Here is a 19,209-nt window from a genome sequence, read left to right as displayed (position 1 = left end):
GATCCCAGAGTTTTGGGATCGAGTCCCTCATTGGGCTTCCTGCTTATCAGGAGGCCTGCTTCTTCCTCTCCCGCTCCCCCTGCTTGTGCTCCCTCTCTTGCTGTGTCTCTCTCTGTCAAATAAATAAATAAAATCTTAAAAAGGGATTAAAAAATTTGTTGGGTGAATTCACTCACTTAATTCAATGGAAGGTCAGTGCTGCTGTTTGCTCTAGGCTTTTGTTTTTTCAGAATCCGAATGTGTACTTTATCCGGTGAGTCTTTCTTCCTCTCGCTTTCTAATTATTTCACTGTTATTTAATATTTTATACAGAGGCTGAAGAGAGAATCAAAGTAGGATGATTTTTTTTTTCTAACAGTCACTGAGATTTTTATGATGTGTCAAGTTGTATGCTGGGCTCTTTATCTCACTTAGTTCTTAAAATAAGACAGAAACTCAGATCTCTCTTTAGTCTTGACTACTGTGCTAATACATAATTTCTGTAACCTTTTTGCCAGAGGAGAAAATGCCAATTTTCTAGGCAAGTGTGACCTGTGGGCCACCCCTCCACCCCCAAAGTCTGGGCCTGGTGCTGTTCTCGGACGCTTTCTGATGGAAGGGCCTGTCTGTCTGACTTGAAGCCTCACTAGTCTGTGACTTTACTTCCTTCCATACGTCTCTCCACGCCAACAGTTCAGAACATTTTCAGGTTTTCTGGACCCTTAAACCTCTTGTTTCCTCTGTCTGAGATAATTTTTTTTTAAATTTTTTCATTATATGGAATGAAGTTTGGCGGTTTTGAACTCCCTTAAGCACTGCTTCCTCTTTCCTGGGTCCCTTAGATCTGGGTCCCGTTTTTGTACTTCCAGTTGCATTCTATACCTAACCTTTTATAGCATTAACTCTTTTTGCTATTCCCTGTAAATCCCCAATGAGACTGTAAGCTGTATTAGGGCAGGGACCACAGAGGGATCCAGCATCCCTAGGGCCTGTCACAGGGCCTGGCATGCAATGTTCACTAAATACTCTCTGAATGAGGGAATGCAAATTTGCTTAGTGGCTTTTGAGAGAGGAAGATAGAGTTTTCACAGTTTTGAGTAAGGAACGGAATAGGGAAGTACACGGTTGCTTTTCACTAGTTCTTACATGACCAGCAGGTTTAACTGTCAGGATATAGTTTTAAAGTAGTCATTTTTACATAGAAAAAGAACTTATGAAAGGAGAAAGTAGCATTATATGCAGTGGAAGAAATGAGAGGGCAGCCTTTATATTCATCCCATGGTGAAAGGTTAAGAATTATCTTTGGGGACAGTGAGAAATTAGATAAGAGATTTTTTTTCCCACAATAAGTTGTAAAATCTTTGTTACTAGAAATCTTACTAATATCCTCTTATCTGTTTAGTCTCTGCAGCATCATAGTTGTGGGGGTTTTTTAATTGCAAATTTAGTTTCTTAGGCTTTCTGTCTTTAGCTCTTTTTTTTTCTCTTGACTACTGGAGGTTTATCTATTTTAGGCTTTGTTGATCCTTCCCTGTCTTTTTTATTTCATTGATTTCTGTTCTTCTCTCTATTTTTTTTTATTTTTATTTAAAAAATTTTTTTTTAGTTTATTCTACCTTTTGATGTGTAGCTCATTACTTGGGAGCTTTACCAACATCCCCCACCCAGCAGAGTTGTACGTAGTTACAACTGCTGGACTATGGTGACACATCATAATCATGCAGACTCCATGGTTTCCATGAGGATTCACTCTTGGCGTTACACGTTGTGTAGATTTGGACAGATAAATAACATATGACACATATCCATAATTACAGTAACATACAGAGTATTTTCACTGCCCTACACTGAGCACCTTTTCATTTCCCTGTTGGCCATTTGTATGTCTTTGGAAAAATGTTTATTTCAGATCCTTTCCCCATTTTAAAATTGATTGTGTTTTTGCTACTAAGTTGTAGGAGTTCCTTGTATATTTGGGACAGAACTCCTTACCAGATATGGGGTTTGCAAAATTTTCTTTTTCAGAGGTTGTCTTTTCATCTTGTTGATACTTTTCTTTGATGAGCAGAAGCTTTTTAATTTGATGTACTCCCACTTATTTATTTTTGCTTTTGTTGCCTTTTGCTTTTGGGGTCAAAACCAAGAAATCATTGCCAAGACTGATGCCAAGGAGCTTATCCCCTATGTTTTCCTCTGAGAGTTTTGTCATTTTAAGTCTTGCCTAACCTCCTGCATAACTGTAGTACAATTTCAAAACCAGGAAGTTGACAATCAGTATAGTCCACAGCTGTATTCAGATTCAGCAGTTCTCTGGATTCTCCTTGTGTTTAGGTGTGTATAGTTCTGTGCAGTTTTATCACATGTAGATTCTTGTAACCACTATTGCAATCAAGATCCTGAACTGCTCTATCACCAAGAGGCTCCCCAGGAGGGCTGTTTTTAATTCACACTTTGACCACGTATGTAGCCCTCTGTGACCCCAGCTTTATATGTAGGGTCTGCAATTAAGTTGATTCATCATCTTGGGTGGGCCTTGAGCTTTATCTCCCATGCAGTTATCAGAGCAAAAAATCAGTGTCTGCAGGATTCAGCAGAAAACCTAAGAGCAAAAGCTGGCTTTGGCAGGTGCTTTATTTATTAGTTTTCCTGGTTTCGCTTTGGGAGGGGTTGGCGGGGTTGGCGGGGTCAGCGGGGCGGTGGGGGGTACTTTGAAGTTTCTGTTCTCTGGTGCCACCTCTAAGATGTGTTTAAAAAGGTAACTTTAAATTTTTGTCAAGCATTCTAGATAGGAGAAATACAGCTCAATTTAAGACTAAGAAAAAAATGTAGGATATTTCTAGTCTACATGAAAAACTCTGATATGAAACTCAGTGTTTTGTGGTTTTAATCTTGTGATTATACAACATCCATGCACCAAGGGAAGTAGACTGATGTTAATGCTGGGCTGAGTTACTTTGTCTTTTAATATAGCACTGACTATTTCTTTCTTTTTTTTTTTTTTTTAAAGATTTTATTTATTTATTTGACAGAGAGAAATCACAAGTAGATGGAGAGGCAGGCAGAGAGAGAGAGAGAGAGGGAAGCAGGCTCCCTGCTGAGCAGAGAGCCCGATGCGGGACTCGATCCCAGGACCCTGAGATCATGACCTGAGCCGAAGGCAGCGGCTTAACCCACTGAGCCACCCAGGCGCCCCAGCACTGACTATTTCTTAACATACTTTTTCTTCAAGGATTCTTAAAGTATTTTAGTTCACCTTAAAAATATGTTTAGGGAATTTATTTAAAGTGCAGAAAGCATTGGCTAGTTTAAAATAAGGAAATGTAACTTTTGTATGGGGATTAATAATCTAAGAAATAGGCTATACCACTAACTGCCCAAGATGTTTACTGTATATCTGAATTCATGTGCATCTGAATCAAAAGTTTGCTGTTTAAAAACTGTTTTCTTACTGCTATGGACATATAGGTTCTCCATTTGAGATTTGTCAAGATTTGTGTCTGTTCAAATCAGTGAACTGAAACAGCATTTACTGATAGCTTGATAGGAGAGTTAGTTCTTGACTTCAAGAAATGTATGATATATTGGGGAAAACTGACATGTCATTGTGATGTTATTGTGCTTTTAGTATAGAGAAACCCCAGGAGCACAGATTTGAGAGAGATGAGTTTGGAGAAAGGTTGGTTGGGAAAGGCTTCATAGAAAGTGAAGTCTGAGGTGGGCCTTTAAGCAGAATTATACCGATACTAAGGTAAAACGAGAACATTGTACCAAAATGGGGTTATTCAAATGTTACACCCTCCCATCTCTACCGTCATGCTTTCTTTTTTCTTTACTTTCATCAGGACAAATTGAAAAGGTTCATATCCCATTTTATGGGCTGTATTTCTAATGTAATTATTTGCTTCAAGTAAAATTTTAGGCTATTTTTCTTTGCATCCCCGTTCCTAGATTGCAATTCTTGTAAGTTAGAAAAAGAGAAGGAAAACAACAACAAGTTGAGCTCTTAACTTTAGAAATGAGAATTCATCCCATTTCCTTCTCTGGCTTCTGCTATGGTTTCTAGACTGATGCCTATTTGTTTCCCTGTTCTCTGTTATAATTCTCTCTGATATCACCCTACCTGAACTGCCTGCTCATTCAGCTCCAGTTCTTTCCCAGCCCCTTTCTTCACTTGAATTCATTAGCTTCAGCCCGTACCCTGTCTGGCACAGTAGAACCTCGCCTGGCCCAACAGATGCTGTCTCCATTCCTCAGCAGCTGGCCTGGACCCCTGCCATCTTGAGTCGCTGCAGTTACCCACCTTCCATCAGTATTTGACCAGCCTTCGGGGACATGGTCTGACCCACCCTGCTTAACTTAGCCACCGCACAGTCTTCATTGGAGTTTCTGTAGTTTTCGGAAGAAGACCCATTCTTCCTTCTCCCCACCCCACCCCCATCAATTAATTTCTTTAGTGTTCAGTTGATGTAATTAGTTTAATTGTATTTTTTTCAAATAGCTGCAGTTGTAGGTTTTTTTAGTACTTGTACTAGTGAAGTTATTTTTAGTCTCTATATCATTGTGTTCATTGAAACTTTCATAGGGACCTAATATTATTTTCCTTTTGATGACTCACTTTAAAACATTTGTGAACCAACAAAACTAAATGTTCCCAAACTCATGCAAATATAGGTTTATCTAGCCTCCAAACCCTGAACGCAGTTCTTTTCTTCCTACCATATTTCTTTGCTATTTTCATTCTAAAACCCTCACAAAAAATGTAATAATTTACTTCCTCTAATTTAGGTTTATGCCACTGATGATTTTATTTCTTTGTTTAGCATTGGGTCCAGTAAAGTCAAAGTTTCAACTCTGTATGGGCCAATAATCCTCACTGTGTGTTTCCATATGGAAACAGTGTAGTCTTCTCAACAGTTCAGTCTGTGGCAACTGGGTTGGCAAGTTGCTTAGGTTAGGGCAAGGGTTAGGGAAGTGCAGTAGATTGACAAAGTTCTATTCTCTTTCCTCAGGAGACATGAAAGGCCTTAAGAAGGTAGATGATTAGCCTTGGAAAGAAGACTGGGTTTTGAGTTAGAAAGCCTGGGTCTAAGTTGTGGTTTTGTCACAAACTATCTCAGACTACCTCAGTACCTTTCAACCTCTCTGAATTATTTTCTCTTTAGTAAAAATGGTGATAAAAATAGAGCCTCCACAGTAGCTCAGGAACCAAAATCATGGATGTGAAAGTACTTAGAAAACAGTACATTGCTGAGAACAATGTAAAAAATCATTATAAGGTAGATTACTGTAAGTTTAGGGTACATTTTCAAGTCATCCTACTGGTTACTTCCTAAAACCTGCCTTGGAGATTTGGTTAACTCAGTGAGTCCATCAGTAATCCAAAAGAAGAAAAAATGGTAATGATATTATGTTAGTGAACAAAATAAACAGAATATTTTATGTGTTTACATTTTTTCATCGCCTTTACAGGAGAGCTTTGAACTTGGGAATTCTTCGAGACCCTGGATCAGAAATTGAAGACAGACAATACCAAATAGACCTGCAGTCCATCAATATTGGTACTGCACAGTGGGATCAACTAAAACCAGAGAAGGAAAGTGGCACAGGAGGGGTGCTAACCGAGAGTGAAAGAAATTCTCAAAACCCAGCCCTTGAGTGGAATATGGCCAGCAGGTAGGAAATTATTAAGAAACATTCTACACTTTCTACTGTTTCATTGCCAGAAGAACGGTTGGTGCTGCAGTCTTCAGCATGCCCAACCTAAGTTTTGGGGTACCACTTCTGCATTAATGATTTTGCTTGGAAATCATCTGGTCCTACCAACTGTTACACTGGACTTATTACAAATTTAAGGTTATGTCAGCTTTTTTTTTTTTTTTTTTTTTAAAGCTTGCTATTTGATGAAGGGTTACACTTCAGACTAAGGATACATTCACATTTTCCCTTGAAATTCAATGTATTCAAGGTCAGATTATTTTTTCTAAGTTTCTCCTTTCTGTTTATGATGATAAGAAGAGAAAAGTAACAAAAGCTCTGGGTTGCTTTTATTTTTTTAGTCCACTTTAACTTGAAGCACCTATGTTTACAGAGAACATTTTTGAAGGAATTCGTCCCGAACGAGAGCAATAAGATTTGTAGAGCTATTGCCCTCTCACCCAGGCTGCTCATGATTTCTCATCAGAGTTAGATAGAACTGTTTGCTAGAACAAAGATACTAGGCATTGAAAATACTTTTATAGGGGCGCCTGGGTGGCTCAGTTGGTTAAGCAACTACCTTCAGCTCAGGTCATGATCCTGGAGTCCTGCGATCTAGTCCTGCATCAGGCTCCCTGCTTGGCAGGGAGTCTGCTTCTCCCGCTGACCTCCCTCTTTTCATGCTCTCTCTCTCCCTCTCAAATAAATAAATAAAATCTTAAAAAAAAAAAATTTGCATATTGTAAACCTGGAGGTCTTTATGATTTTAAAAATTGTTAACTATTTTCTCATTTTTTTTAATATATTTTTGCTTATAAAATTTACTAACATCTGTTGCTTATAACATACCATGCTGATTTATTTGATTGAATTTCTTTGAAACATTGTTTATATATAGACTTTGTTGAATCCTTTTGCAATGCTGATTGCTTTGGGGCTCTGTCCTTTTACCACCAAAACTGTATTTATCTATGTCTTGACATTAATAATAGCAACAACTTTAATAATGGATTATATAATACTTATCACTTTACTGAACTTATTTAAATTAATTTTTGTAGTAATGATATTAGATGAGAACTATTTTCCCTAATTCTACATGAGGAAACTGAGGCCTAACCAAGATAAATAATGTGCCTAAAACCAAATCCCAAGTAGTAGTCTGTGCTCTATATGAGCTTCTTCTTCTAAAGCTACCCTCATTCTTTTCTGATTTCCCTGTGGCTCTGTTCATAATGAGCTTTTTTCAGCTTCCTGAAAATAAGGTTTGTCACTTGCTATTACACCTTGATACATGATCCCTGCCTGGAGAGTTCCCCCCTCCCCTCTTTCTCTTGCCTAACTCCCATCATTCATCAAGCCTCAGGAAGCCTCATATTTTCCAGGAAGTCATTGCCTAAGCCTACACAAGAGCAGGTTAATACCTCTTTGGTGTGCTCTTAACATATCATTTGAATATTTAATTCTAATTGTCTCTATACTTTGTCTTGATCCTGAAGACAGATCTTCACCATCCTTGTCCATTGATTTATCCCTAGTACAGAGCACTTTCATAGTGTGAAACGTATTGTCAGCAGGGGCACCTGGGTGGCTCAGTCAGTTAAGCATCCAACTCCTGGTTTCAGCTCAGGTCCTGATCTTTAGGTGGTGGGATCAAACCCTGTGTCGGGCTCCGTGCTCAGCAGGGAGTCTGCTGGAGGTTCTCTCTCTCCCTCTCCCCCTCCACTCTCTTTCTCTCAAATAAAAAATATAAATGTCTTATTACAGCCTTTCATTGATAAGTGATTGAACATGTTCCTGAATAGGGGTGCAAATTTGAGTGAAAAATTTCCCACATTTCAGGAGAGGGATGCAGGCAACAATTCCAGCAGCTGGTCCTGCATGGAGGATCTGGTGCACACCTTACCTGCACTACACCAGTACTGATCTGTAAACATCACGTGGTAGGCGTTAGGGTCAAGTTCTAGCTTTCCTCTACTCCATTCAGTTTTCAGGTTCAGGACGTTCCACCTTACATAATTTATAGGTCATCTTTTTTTTTTTCTTTTAAGATTTTATTTATTTACTTGAGAGACAGACAGAGGGCACACACACAGAAGGAGAGTAAGAGGCAGAAGAGCAGAAAACCCTGTATGGGGCTCTCTCCCAGGATCATGACCTGAGCTGGAGGCAGACATTTAACTGATTGAGCCACCCAGGTGCCCTTATACATTATCTTAAAAACTACATATTCTGTCAACAAAAAAGTTGGGCCTTATTTTCCTAGGAAACTTTATGACCATCTAGCCTTAACTCAGCTGTATCTGTCCTATTTATTCCTTTAATTCATTGAAATAAAGTTTGTGTTTCTGTGTGTTTTAATAACAGAGTTTGAAATTCACATTACACAAAATTAACCATTTGAAGTGGACAATTCACTGGTGTTTTGTACATTCACAATATTGTGTAACTACCACCCCTATCTATAACCACCATCTCTGTCTCATTCTAAAATATTTTCTATAGCCTAAAGTAAAATCCCTTACCCATTAAGTACTTTCTTCTACATCATTCCCTTCTCTCCATGGTGACTGGCAAATTGCAATCTGCTCTCTATTTCCATGGGTTTATCTATTCTAGATATTTCATACAATAGGTGTTCTTTTGTGTCTGCCTTATTCACTTAACACAATGTTTTGGAGGTTTTTCCACATTGAGGCATGTGTTGATACTTCCTTTTTTTTTTTTAAGATTTTATTTATTTCTTTGTCAGAGAGAGAGAGAGAGCACAAGCAGGGGGAGCAGTAGGCACAGGGAGAAGCAGACTCCCCACTGAACAGGGAGCCTGATGTGGGACTCGATCCCAGGACCCTGGGATCATGACCTGAGCCGAAGGCAGGCACTTAAGCAACTGAGCCACCCGGGTGTCCCATCAATACTTCATTCTTAGTTACTGTTAGATAATATTCCACTGCAAGTAAATAATACCACAGTTTGTTTATCTGTTCGTCTGCTGATGGACCTTTGAGCTGTTTCTGCTTCTTAGCCATTATGAATAATATTGCTGTGGATATTTATGTACAAGTTTCAGTACCTGTTTCAGTACCTATTTTCAGGTATTAGGAATATATATCTAAGAATGGAATTTTATGGTCATATGGTAATTCTGTATTTAACTTTTGAGAAGCTGCCAAACTCTTTTTCACAGCAACTGAACCAAATTTCATTCCCACCAGGAATGCTCAAAGGTTCCAATCCCACCACATTCTTATCAACATTACTTTTCTCTTTTTTTTTTTTTTTTTTTAAACTATAACCATCCTATTGGGTATGGTTTGAATTTGCATTTCCATAATGATTAATGATTTTGAGCCCTTCATGTGCTTTTTGGCCATTTGTATATCTTCTTTGGAAAAAATGTTTACTCAAGCCATTTGTCCATTTTTAAATTGAGTTGTTTTTTTTGTTGATGATTTGTAAGAGTTCTTTATTCTAAATGCTATAGCCTTATCTGATATATAATTTATAAATGATCTCTTCTTGATAATGATCTTTGCACAGGGTTTTATAATTGATCTAAGAATCCATTGCTAGATCCAAGGTCATGAAGATTCATCCCTATGTTTTAATTTTTTTTATTTGCATATAGTTGACACACAGTGCTGTACTAGTTTCAGATGTACAACATAGTAATTCAGCTTTTCTGTATGCTATGCTGTGCTCACCAAAAATGTAATTACTATCTATCACCATACAGTGCTGTTACAATATCCCTACATTACCTATGCTGTGCCTTTAATTGCTTTTGTTTCCCTTGCCTTAGGAGACCTATCTAGAAAAATGCTTCTGTGGCTAATATTGGAGATACTATTGCCTGTATTCTCTTCTAAGATTTTTATTGTTTTAGGTCTCACATTTAGGTCTTTTTTTTAAAGATTTTATTTATTTATTTGACAGACAGAGATCACAAGTAGGTAGAGAGGCAGGCAGAGAGAGAAGGGGAAGCAGGCTCCCCGCTGAGCAGAGAGCCCAATACGGGGCTCCATCCCAGGACCCTGGGGTCATGACCTGAGCCGAAGGCAGAGGCTTTAACCCACTGAGCCACCCAGGCGCCCCTCACATTTAGGTCTTTAATCCATTTTGAGTTTATTTTTGTATATAATGTCAGAAAGTAGTCCAGTGTCATTCTTCTGTTGTTCAGTTGTCTCTTTGTCATTTATTGAAGAGAGTACCTTTTCCCCACTGTATATTCTTGCCACCTTTGTCATTGATTGATTGACCATATAAGCATGGGTTTATTTTTGGACTCTCTATTCTGCTCCATTAATCTGCTTGTCTGTTTTGTGCTGATAGTACGTACAGCTTTGTAGTGTATTTTGAAATCTGGAATTGTGAACCCTCTAGCTTTGTTCTTTTTTCTTAAGATTGCTTTGACTACTGAGGGTTTTTTGTGGTGCCATACAAATTTTATTATTATTTGTCCTAGTTCTGTGAAAAATCCCTTGGAACTTTAATAGGATTGCATTGAATCTGTATATTGCTTTGGGTAGTGTGGACATTTTAACAATATTAGTTCTTCCAATCCATGAGCCTGGACTATCTTTTCACTTTTTTATATCTTTAGTTTCTTTAATCAATGTTTGATAGTTTACAGAGTATAGATCTTCAACCTCTTTGGTTAAATTTATTCCTAGGTATTTTCTTTTTAGTGACTTGTGTCTATGTTTTCTTCTGAGAATTTTATGGGTTTAGTTCTTATAGATTGTGGGTCCATTTTGAGTGTTTGTGTGTATGTGTGTGTATGGTATGAGGTAAAAGTCTAACTTCCTTCTTCTGCATATGGATATACAATTGTCCCAGTGCCATTTGTCCCAGCAGAGAGACTGTTCATTTCACCATTGAGTGACCTTGGCATGCATATCAAAAATTAAGATTTGAACATCAGTTATATGCCCTAGAATGTCTTTTACACAAAGAAAAAAAAAGAAATAATTTCTGATATGTTCCTGTCCCTTAACAGAGCTCAGCGTCCAATCAAAGAATTAATAGTTAATTACCTATTAGAGTACAGGGAGTAAAGTGCTGTGGTAAACGTAAGTATAGGATGTTTAGGATTACAGAAGAGCCACATCAAAATCAGGATGAACACCTTCCATGTACATAGGACATCACAGGCTAATAAATATGACAGACACATTACACAAGAAATCTAAAATTGACATAGGTACAAAATGGAAAATTTCAAGAAAGAAATGAATGATTCACTCTGTGAGTGGGTTTTCAGGGAATGTCTCACAGAGTATTCAACTTCTGAATTTGTTTCCAAGGAGTCTGAGTGGCAGGAGAAGTGAGGGGCATTTTGAACTAAGAAAGCAGTAGATCCAAAGGGTAGGAGTATGAAAATGTGGCATGTTTTACTCACTTCTGAACAGCCAGTACTTAATATTATGCTTGGCACATAATAGCTACTTAATAAAGAGCTGAGTGAATTAATGAAAGATTGAATGATACACGATTAAGAATAACCAGTAGGTCAATTAGCGGAATGTTTCTGAGAGATCCTGATTCAAATGAAGGCAAGAGATTTTAGATCTGATATGGCCTAGTAGTGCCGATTAATCTTGCTAGAAATATAAGCAGAATCTTAACATGATCCTATTTTTGCTTTTCAGTAAGGATTACAGGTAAAATTCAAAAGATACTCCATGAAGAATAATTTGCTCCCTCTCTTGACCAATTTTAAATAATAGCCTTTATAATGGTTTTCATTCATTCCTGCTGCACCCATTACTTAGCTTTTGTCTTTAATCAAAACATGTTTCTGTGTTGGGGGAGAAGGGAGTTTCTATATGTTGGAGAAGGGAGTAGGGAAGTTAAGCATAAAAATGATCACATTTTAAAATTTGTAGATCTTTTCCTTCTAAAACCTCAATTTTGCAGTTGAGAGAATACATTAGGATTCAGTCAGGGCAGCAGAACCACTGTAAGTGTTCTAGCCTACAGGGTTTATTTTAGGAATATGGCCTTACTAAATTGTGGGAGAAGCTGTGAAGTAAGGATCTAAAGGGGACTGTGGATCAGAGACATGTCACAGGCCAAGCCAGCCACTGGAGGGAACACCAGAGTTTCGGATTGAAGTCCTTGGGAGGCTGTCGCCTCTGTGGAGGGGGTAAGCCTGCATAGTCAGCAGGGTCAGTGATCTGGAAAAACAGCTGGTCACAGAACCGAGAAGAGGGAAAGCAAGCTGGAATCTGCCGGCACCACTGAGTCGGAATTTCACTCTTTTACAAAGCATGACTTTGAGAAAATATTGGCCATCATTTAGTTCCCTCATACCTCTAGATCTCATGCAATTTTCTCTCTCAACTCTGGACCATTCTTAGCAAACTGTTACAAAACAAAACCATTATAAGAAACCAAGTTTCAGGGGGTTCCATGCCTTGTGTAGTATCACTTAAAAGTAGAGCTAAGTATAGAACCCTGATTTCCTCTCATTCAACTCCTTTTCTAATACTTGGTGTTCTGATGCCTTTCACTTAGACTAAAATTCATTGTTAGTGAATCGCTTTTGGTTTCTTTTTCTCTTAGCAGCCATTTTTACTATGTCTAAGCGTATTTTATAGCCTGAGGAAATGAAGTACTGAGAACTAAAATAAACTGTACTAGTAGTGTCCACGATATGCAGGTTACACACCTCATCACTGTTGCCCTTTTATATGGTGATTGGCGCTTGTATGTATGTGAGGGTAAGGAGGCTGTGGTTTTTCTTCCGTACATATCAGCAAAGGGTGTCCTTGGCAAACTCAATAGGTGGCATATAGATATAAGAACAGATCTGTCTTGGCCAGTCTTCTTCTTTGTTTCTTAGCACAGTTACTGACAGTAGGTACTCAAAAAATCAGAAAATATTTAAATAGAATATAATCATCACAGTAGTGTATCATAAAATTTTAAAACCTCTATAATGTCAATTAATTTGTACTTCTTACAGTCCCTAACATCATACTTGTTAAATGGATGGTTGAATTGATAGATCAATAGATCGATAAATAGAAAGATAATAATGCCCTGATTGATCCAAAGCCTTAAATAGCTAGGTTGCCTTCCTTCAACATTTTGTTTTTAAGTGAAGGATCCAAACAAGTTTATGTCAACATTTACTTAAAAGTATATGTACAAGACATAACTTCTACATATTATGCAGTATTATTCTGTGAGCACTGCACTTGGAACATTAATACATGTTGTTAAAGCTTTAAAAATGAAATAAAATAACATAAATCCCCTGTCTGTTTTTCCCTTTGTAGATTCCCGTTGTTATTCTCAGTTTCTAATGTCCTTTTCTGTGAGAAACATTTAGCAGTCCTCTGACTTCTCCCTCCTCCATGAAATTTTATTTTGAAGTTTTTCCTTGAAAAAAGAGCTATCAAGTAGAATTAGATGCAGGTGTTCCAGACTATACATATAAACAACTGGAAACTATGACCAGAGCTGTTAACAATTGAATATCTCTGTAAAATTGAATTAGGTTGATATTTCAATATAGCTATACCCTTAAGACCTTCTTTTAGAGACTGAAATGAATATAATACTTGTGATCTCCATCACAAATATATTAACCATAGTTGATTTGTTTGTTTGGGATAGTTTTTGTTTATTTCTCCTTGTTTTGTTTAGAGAATGAGAATATTTTAACATTATTGCATTTTGCCAAAATAAATTTGTACTAGCATTTGATTTGAATATACCTTTAAAATTATCTTCATTTCAGGTTGTAGTTCTTGTAGCATTATTCACAGATACTTTGTGTCTTCACAAGGTAATCGGGTCCCCTACTGGAGGTTTCCACACATGCCTGTTTTTTCCTTATCATTTTTCTTATCCTACCTTATGATTCTTTTTAGTTATTTTTTTATGCTAAACTGAGCTGCACACATTCATCTTAGCAGCACCTAGCAGAGGGCCTGGCTCAACGGTGGACACTCAGTCCATGTTCTCAAAATTTCACACAGTGATAAATGTCATGAGAGTAATGTGGCAATATAATGGGATAAGGGTCCCTGGGAAATGTCTTTATATATATATATTTTTTTATTCCTTTTTTTATTGCTGAGTATTATTCCATGATATGGATGTACTCTGATGTGGGGTGTTTTTTTTTTATGTTATCTTAGTCACCATACAGCACATTATTAGTTTTTGATGTAGCATTCCATGATTCCTGAGAAATTTCTTTACATTAGGCCTAGTCTAATACCTAAGGGCAAGAATGACCCATTTGCAAGAAGTACCCATGCAAATACTCCTGGAGTGCTTGTGTCGAGAGTGTTCTGGCAGAGCAGAGATCTTTGAGTAGAAATCAGTTTTACACACATAAGACTATGGCTGGCTGGGAGGAAAAGAATAATAAGGAAAGTTTAGGGTAGGGAAGGGACTAAATTATGAATGGCCTTATAGGTCAAAGAGAGTTTGGATTTTATTTTAACTGCATTAGATCACTGGATAGTGTTTCATTTGGAGAAAAAAAAAAACCAAAATAGGTTTAAACTCTTAATTATATATTTGATTTTTAAATTATAAACAATTCATATTATCTTCAGGAACCTTCTATCTAGGTAGCTGGCTGGCTTAGTTAAGTGTGTGACTCTTGATCTTGGGTTTGCATTTGAGCCCCACATTGGGTATAGAGATTGCTTAAACAAATAAACTTTATAAATAAATATTCTTTATCTAAAACTAAGAAGAATCTCTACAAATAAGTACAGTTAATAAAATTATAACAGCTTTCCAAATAGTAGACTGTTTATAATAAGTGGCTGTGAATATTACTGTTTTTTATATTGAGAAATAACCACTGCAAGGGGTTTACCAGAACAAGACTTAAATAAGTATCCTCTGGTCACGTATCTTCTATCTGAAGCTCGGCTGTAAAGCCATACCAAGAAAGTCTTCCTGTTCAATAGAAACTGTTAGATGCACACACAGACCATCTAGCACTTTTTATTCTTTTTAGTGGAATATTTTGGAAACCTTAGTACCGTTTTTCCTGTTTATATATGGTCTTTTATAATACGCAATTTTTGAAATAGGATTCTTAAACTGCTTTAATATTTCCCATAGTGTCATTCCAAAATGTATGGAAGATGGGCAGAAGAACTGAGCATTATTTTGCTGAGCCCAGGAAAAATGACCACAGCCTTCCTAAACATGTATTTTCACGAGTACGGGTGGCACATACCTATGCCTTCTTGCATACTAACAATTTCAGAGAACAATACTTTTCCTTATTTACCATCTGCTATTCTCAGAGATTAACTGAATAGTTTTTGTTAACATATATGATTACTTTCCTATTACTTGTTTAGCACTTTTTGATTGTCAATTTTTTTTATCCTCACACAGGGTTTTATAAATTTCTGTGGGTTTAAGATTCATTTTTTAAAATTTTTATTTATTTATTTGTCAGAAAGAGAGAAAGCACAAGCAGGGGGAGCGGGAAAGGGAGAAACAGGCTTCCTCTGAGCAAGGTGCCTAATGCGGGACTGGATCCTAGGACTCTGGGACCAGAACCTGAGCCAAAGGCAAACGTTTAACTGACTGAACCACCCAGGTGTCCCAATTTCTGTGTGTTTAATCCTCTATGTTAGCTGACAGGTACAAATAACTGTTCCATTTCCGTGTTTCTGTGGACAATGTAGAAATACATTAAGTCACTTTCCTGGTATACCAGAGAAATATTTTTCCACAACTCTCCTAACGTCCTATATCTTAGCATACTATACATCATCTGTTCTCTCTAGCTGGTTTTACTATCTTTCATTCATCATAGGTGATCAGCTCTTTGACCAAGAGATACCTGATTGTGAATTTTATTGTATTTATCTGAACTGGCACTCATTACATTCTAGAATCCATGGGCTCTTACATTTCATCAGTTTTGGAGAATTCTCAGCCATTAACTCTCTGATACTGTTCCTTTTCCCTACTTTCTGTTCTCTCTTTTTGGAATACAAATTAAGTATGTTGGACCTGCCCCTCCATGTCTCTTAACTTTTCTTTTAAACTTTCCATTTTAAAATTTACTTTAGCACATTCCTGGAATTTTCTCAAATGTATATTCTAGTTTGTTATTGATTTTTTTTCTTGAGCTGTATCTAAAATGCAGTTTACCCATGTATTATGTATTTTATTTTAGTGAGTCTGTTTTTCATTTCTGGAAAAATTTAAAATTTTAAGTCCTATCTCTATCTAGTAAAACATGGTGATTTTTTTTGAGTATTTATTTCTTTGAAGTATTTCAATCTATAAAAACCTTTAATGATTTAAAAAACATATATGATTACCTCAAAGACTTACAAGAAGGGCGCCTGGGTGGCTCAGTGGGTTAAGCCACTGCCTTCTGCTCAGGTCATGATCTCAGGGTCCTGGGATCGAGTCCCGCATCGGGCTCTCTGTTCAGCAGGGAGCCTGCTTCCTCCTCTCTCTCTCTCTGCCTGCCTCTATGCCTGCTTGTGATCTCTCTCTGTCAAATAAATAAATAAAATCTTTAAAAAAAAAAAAAGACTTACAAGAAATAACACAAAAGAAAATGTTATGTACTGGAAAATTATAATTTTAGAGGACTATTGACTTAAATTTTCAAAAATTTTTTTTTATTTCTAAGGTCATAGGTCTTTCATATGTTGTGTTACTGATTTAATTCATCACATAATGGGGAAAAATATGATATGTATAAATACTCTTTTTTTTTCTCCCATTGGGTGTTTTCGTTAATATTTGCTCTTATTTGGTTTCCTGCTGTCTTTTCCATTTTAAGGTATTTTTAATACATCATATATTTTAACATTCCCCTGTGAGAGCACATCAGATGTTACATGTTTCTCACATTGACCATTTTATGGAACTTGAGCTATTAGGCTATAATTATGGTGTCTCTCAGGATCATAACCTTTCCTCTGTATTCACAAATTTTAATACGTCTTCCTGTTACCCTCCATTCACCAGATTTCTTAATTCTTTAAAATTGACTTTCTTGAAATCCAATACTTATGTGTCACAGAACCAGATGATCCAATTTGCTTTTTTGGCAGACACCATGTAAAACTTTGCCCGTTGCAAATTTGAACAAAAGATACTAGCACTTTCTACTTTCTGCTTTCTAGACTACTCTGGTAGAAAAGGATGTAGAAAGACTTGAGTTCATCTGGACTTTTTCATGAGATAATTTATGCCAGTTCTCTCATCTCAATTTATCACTATATAAGTGAATAGTAGGGACATATTCATAAGGAATAGTTGATGGTTCCAAGAAACTTTGGAGGTACAGATTGCTAGTAAAATGTAGACATATATTATTTCATAAAATGAAAACTTAGAATATGGATAGGGAAACTTGAAGAACTGTACTAGCACAAGCTTTAGTTTCTCAACAGTGTTTTCCAGTTTCATCTTCTACCATGTATGCAATACTTCCTTTATTTAGCAATTTTGAACATAAAGTAGAAATATTGTGCTAAGTAAGTGATCAAAGATGAGAATGTATATTGGGGTGCCTGGGTGGCTCAGTGGGTTAAGCCGCTGCCTTCGGCTCAGGTCATGATCTCAGGGTCCTGGGATCGAGTCCTGCATCGGGCTCTCTGCTCAGCAGGGAGCCTGCTTCCCTCTCTCTCTCTCTGCCTGCCTCTCTGTCTACTTGTGATCTCTCTCTGTCAAGTAAATAAATACAATCTTTAAAAAAAAAAAAAAGATGAGAATGTATAAGGAAAAATTAAAATAGAGACCAAATGCTATTCTGTTGCCAGGTCCAACAATGGAAACTTTGTTCCCATTAGGTGGCCTTTGCATAGCCCCTGATCCTCATTTCCTTGTAGGTAATATGGGGCTAGTAATGAATTTTACTTCGCATACATGGTTGTTGTGAAGAATCATTCGATATCAAAGTCACGAAAGCTATTCATGAACCATATGTGCAGTAATAATCCATGAGCTGAGATGGTTCTTAGAGCTTAAAAAAGGAGGTCATTCAGAGATTAAGAGGAGATACTTATGAACCTAATAGGTTCAGAAGATGGCAATTGTCAACTAGGTCAGAAATAGGAAATTAAAAATCATCCTAAAATAGGAAGTTTATTATTGTTAATAAAAGATTAAACTATTTATAAGAACAAAAGGAATTAAAAACCAAGTAATTTGTTGAAGGGATGTGAATAATATGAAATTAAGTACATCTGGATTTCTCAGTAGTTTTATGCTATCTTTTATTAATCTGAAGTTACGAATTGAAGTATGAAACTATGACTATAAAATGTACAAATAAACACTCTCAAAATAATAATGTAATTTTGTCATACTTGTTTATAGTGAAGACAACAAATTTTTTTTATTTTTTTTATTTTTTTATTAACATATAATGTATTATTAGCCCCAGGGGTTCAGGTCTGTGAATCTCCAGGTTTACACACTTCATAGCACTCACCATAGCACATACCCTCCCCAATGTCCATAACCCCACCACCCTCTTCCTCCCCCTCTCCCCCTGGAAACCCTGTTTGTCAGTTTGTTTTGTGAGATGAAGAGTCTCTTATGGTTTGTCTCCCTCCTTATCCTGTCTTGTTTCATTTATTCTTTTCCTACCCCCAAACCCCCGACATTGCATCTCCCCTTCCTCATATCAGGGAGATCATATGATAGTTATCCTGCTCCAATTGCCTTATTTTGCTAAGAATAATACCCTCTGGTTCCATCCACATCGTCGCAAATGGCAAGATTTCATTTCTTTTGATGGCTGCATAGTATTCCATTGTATATATATACCACATCTTCTTTATCCATTCATCTGTTGATGGACATCTAGATTCTTTCCATAGTTTGGCTGTTGTGGACATTGCCGCTATAAACATTCGGGTGCACATGCCCCTTTGGAAGGACTTATATAAATTTAATGAAAAGAATCCTTGAAAAAAATGAAATCACTACTAATTTTTTGCTTTATCTCTTAGCATACGGCGACATCAAGAAAGAAGAGCAATTCTGACTCCCATTTTAACAGATTTTTCTGTCCGAATTACTGGAGCACCTGCTATCATTTTCACCAAAATAATTTCTCCAGAAAATATGCACGCTGAGGTGAGAACTTAATTTAGGTTTCATTTTAGCCTATATAATGGAATAGCTTCTCTTTGTATATTAGGGATATTTTTTAGCTTTATGCACAGGATGTCAAATTGCTTATTATTAATGTTATTATTGTAACCAAAGATTAATGAATACTTTTTAATACTTATTGCCTTTCATGTAGTTATTTAATCCTCATAACAATCGATTGACTTCTTCTCTCTTTTTATTATTTTTTAAAAATTTTTTATTTTTTATAAACATATATTTTTATCCCCAGGGGTTCTTTTTATTATTTTTTTAAAGATTTATTTATTTTAGAGAGGGAAAGAGCGTACGTGTATGCAAGAGGAATAAAATAAGGATTCTAATTATAATAAGTAAATACAGGGAACTTGTTGTGGGGAGAAGGTTATTTAACCCAAAAAGCAAAAGGAATATTCA

General features: G+C 36.7%; 1 protein-coding gene across 1 annotated transcript in view; it reads left to right on the top strand.

Moving 5' to 3' along the window:
• Positions 1–19,209, top strand: part of VPS13B (vacuolar protein sorting 13 homolog B) — a 714,200-nt gene that overhangs the window by 417,166 nt on the left and 277,825 nt on the right. Inside the window, exons 25-27 of the mRNA XM_082719962.1 lie at positions 3,605–3,655; positions 5,449–5,652; positions 18,651–18,777. Of these exons, the coding sequence (XP_082576088.1) occupies positions 3,605–3,655; positions 5,449–5,652; positions 18,651–18,777 (382 nt within the window). The remainder of the gene's footprint in view (positions 1–3,604; positions 3,656–5,448; positions 5,653–18,650; positions 18,778–19,209) is intronic.

This window comes from Mustela nivalis (genome assembly GCF_964662115.1).
Source record: "Mustela nivalis genome assembly, chromosome: 2".
Classification (NCBI taxonomy): Eukaryota; Metazoa; Chordata; class Mammalia; order Carnivora; family Mustelidae; genus Mustela; species Mustela nivalis.
Note: the sequence above shows the minus strand (reverse complement) of the source record. Positions and strands in the feature narration are given on the sequence as shown.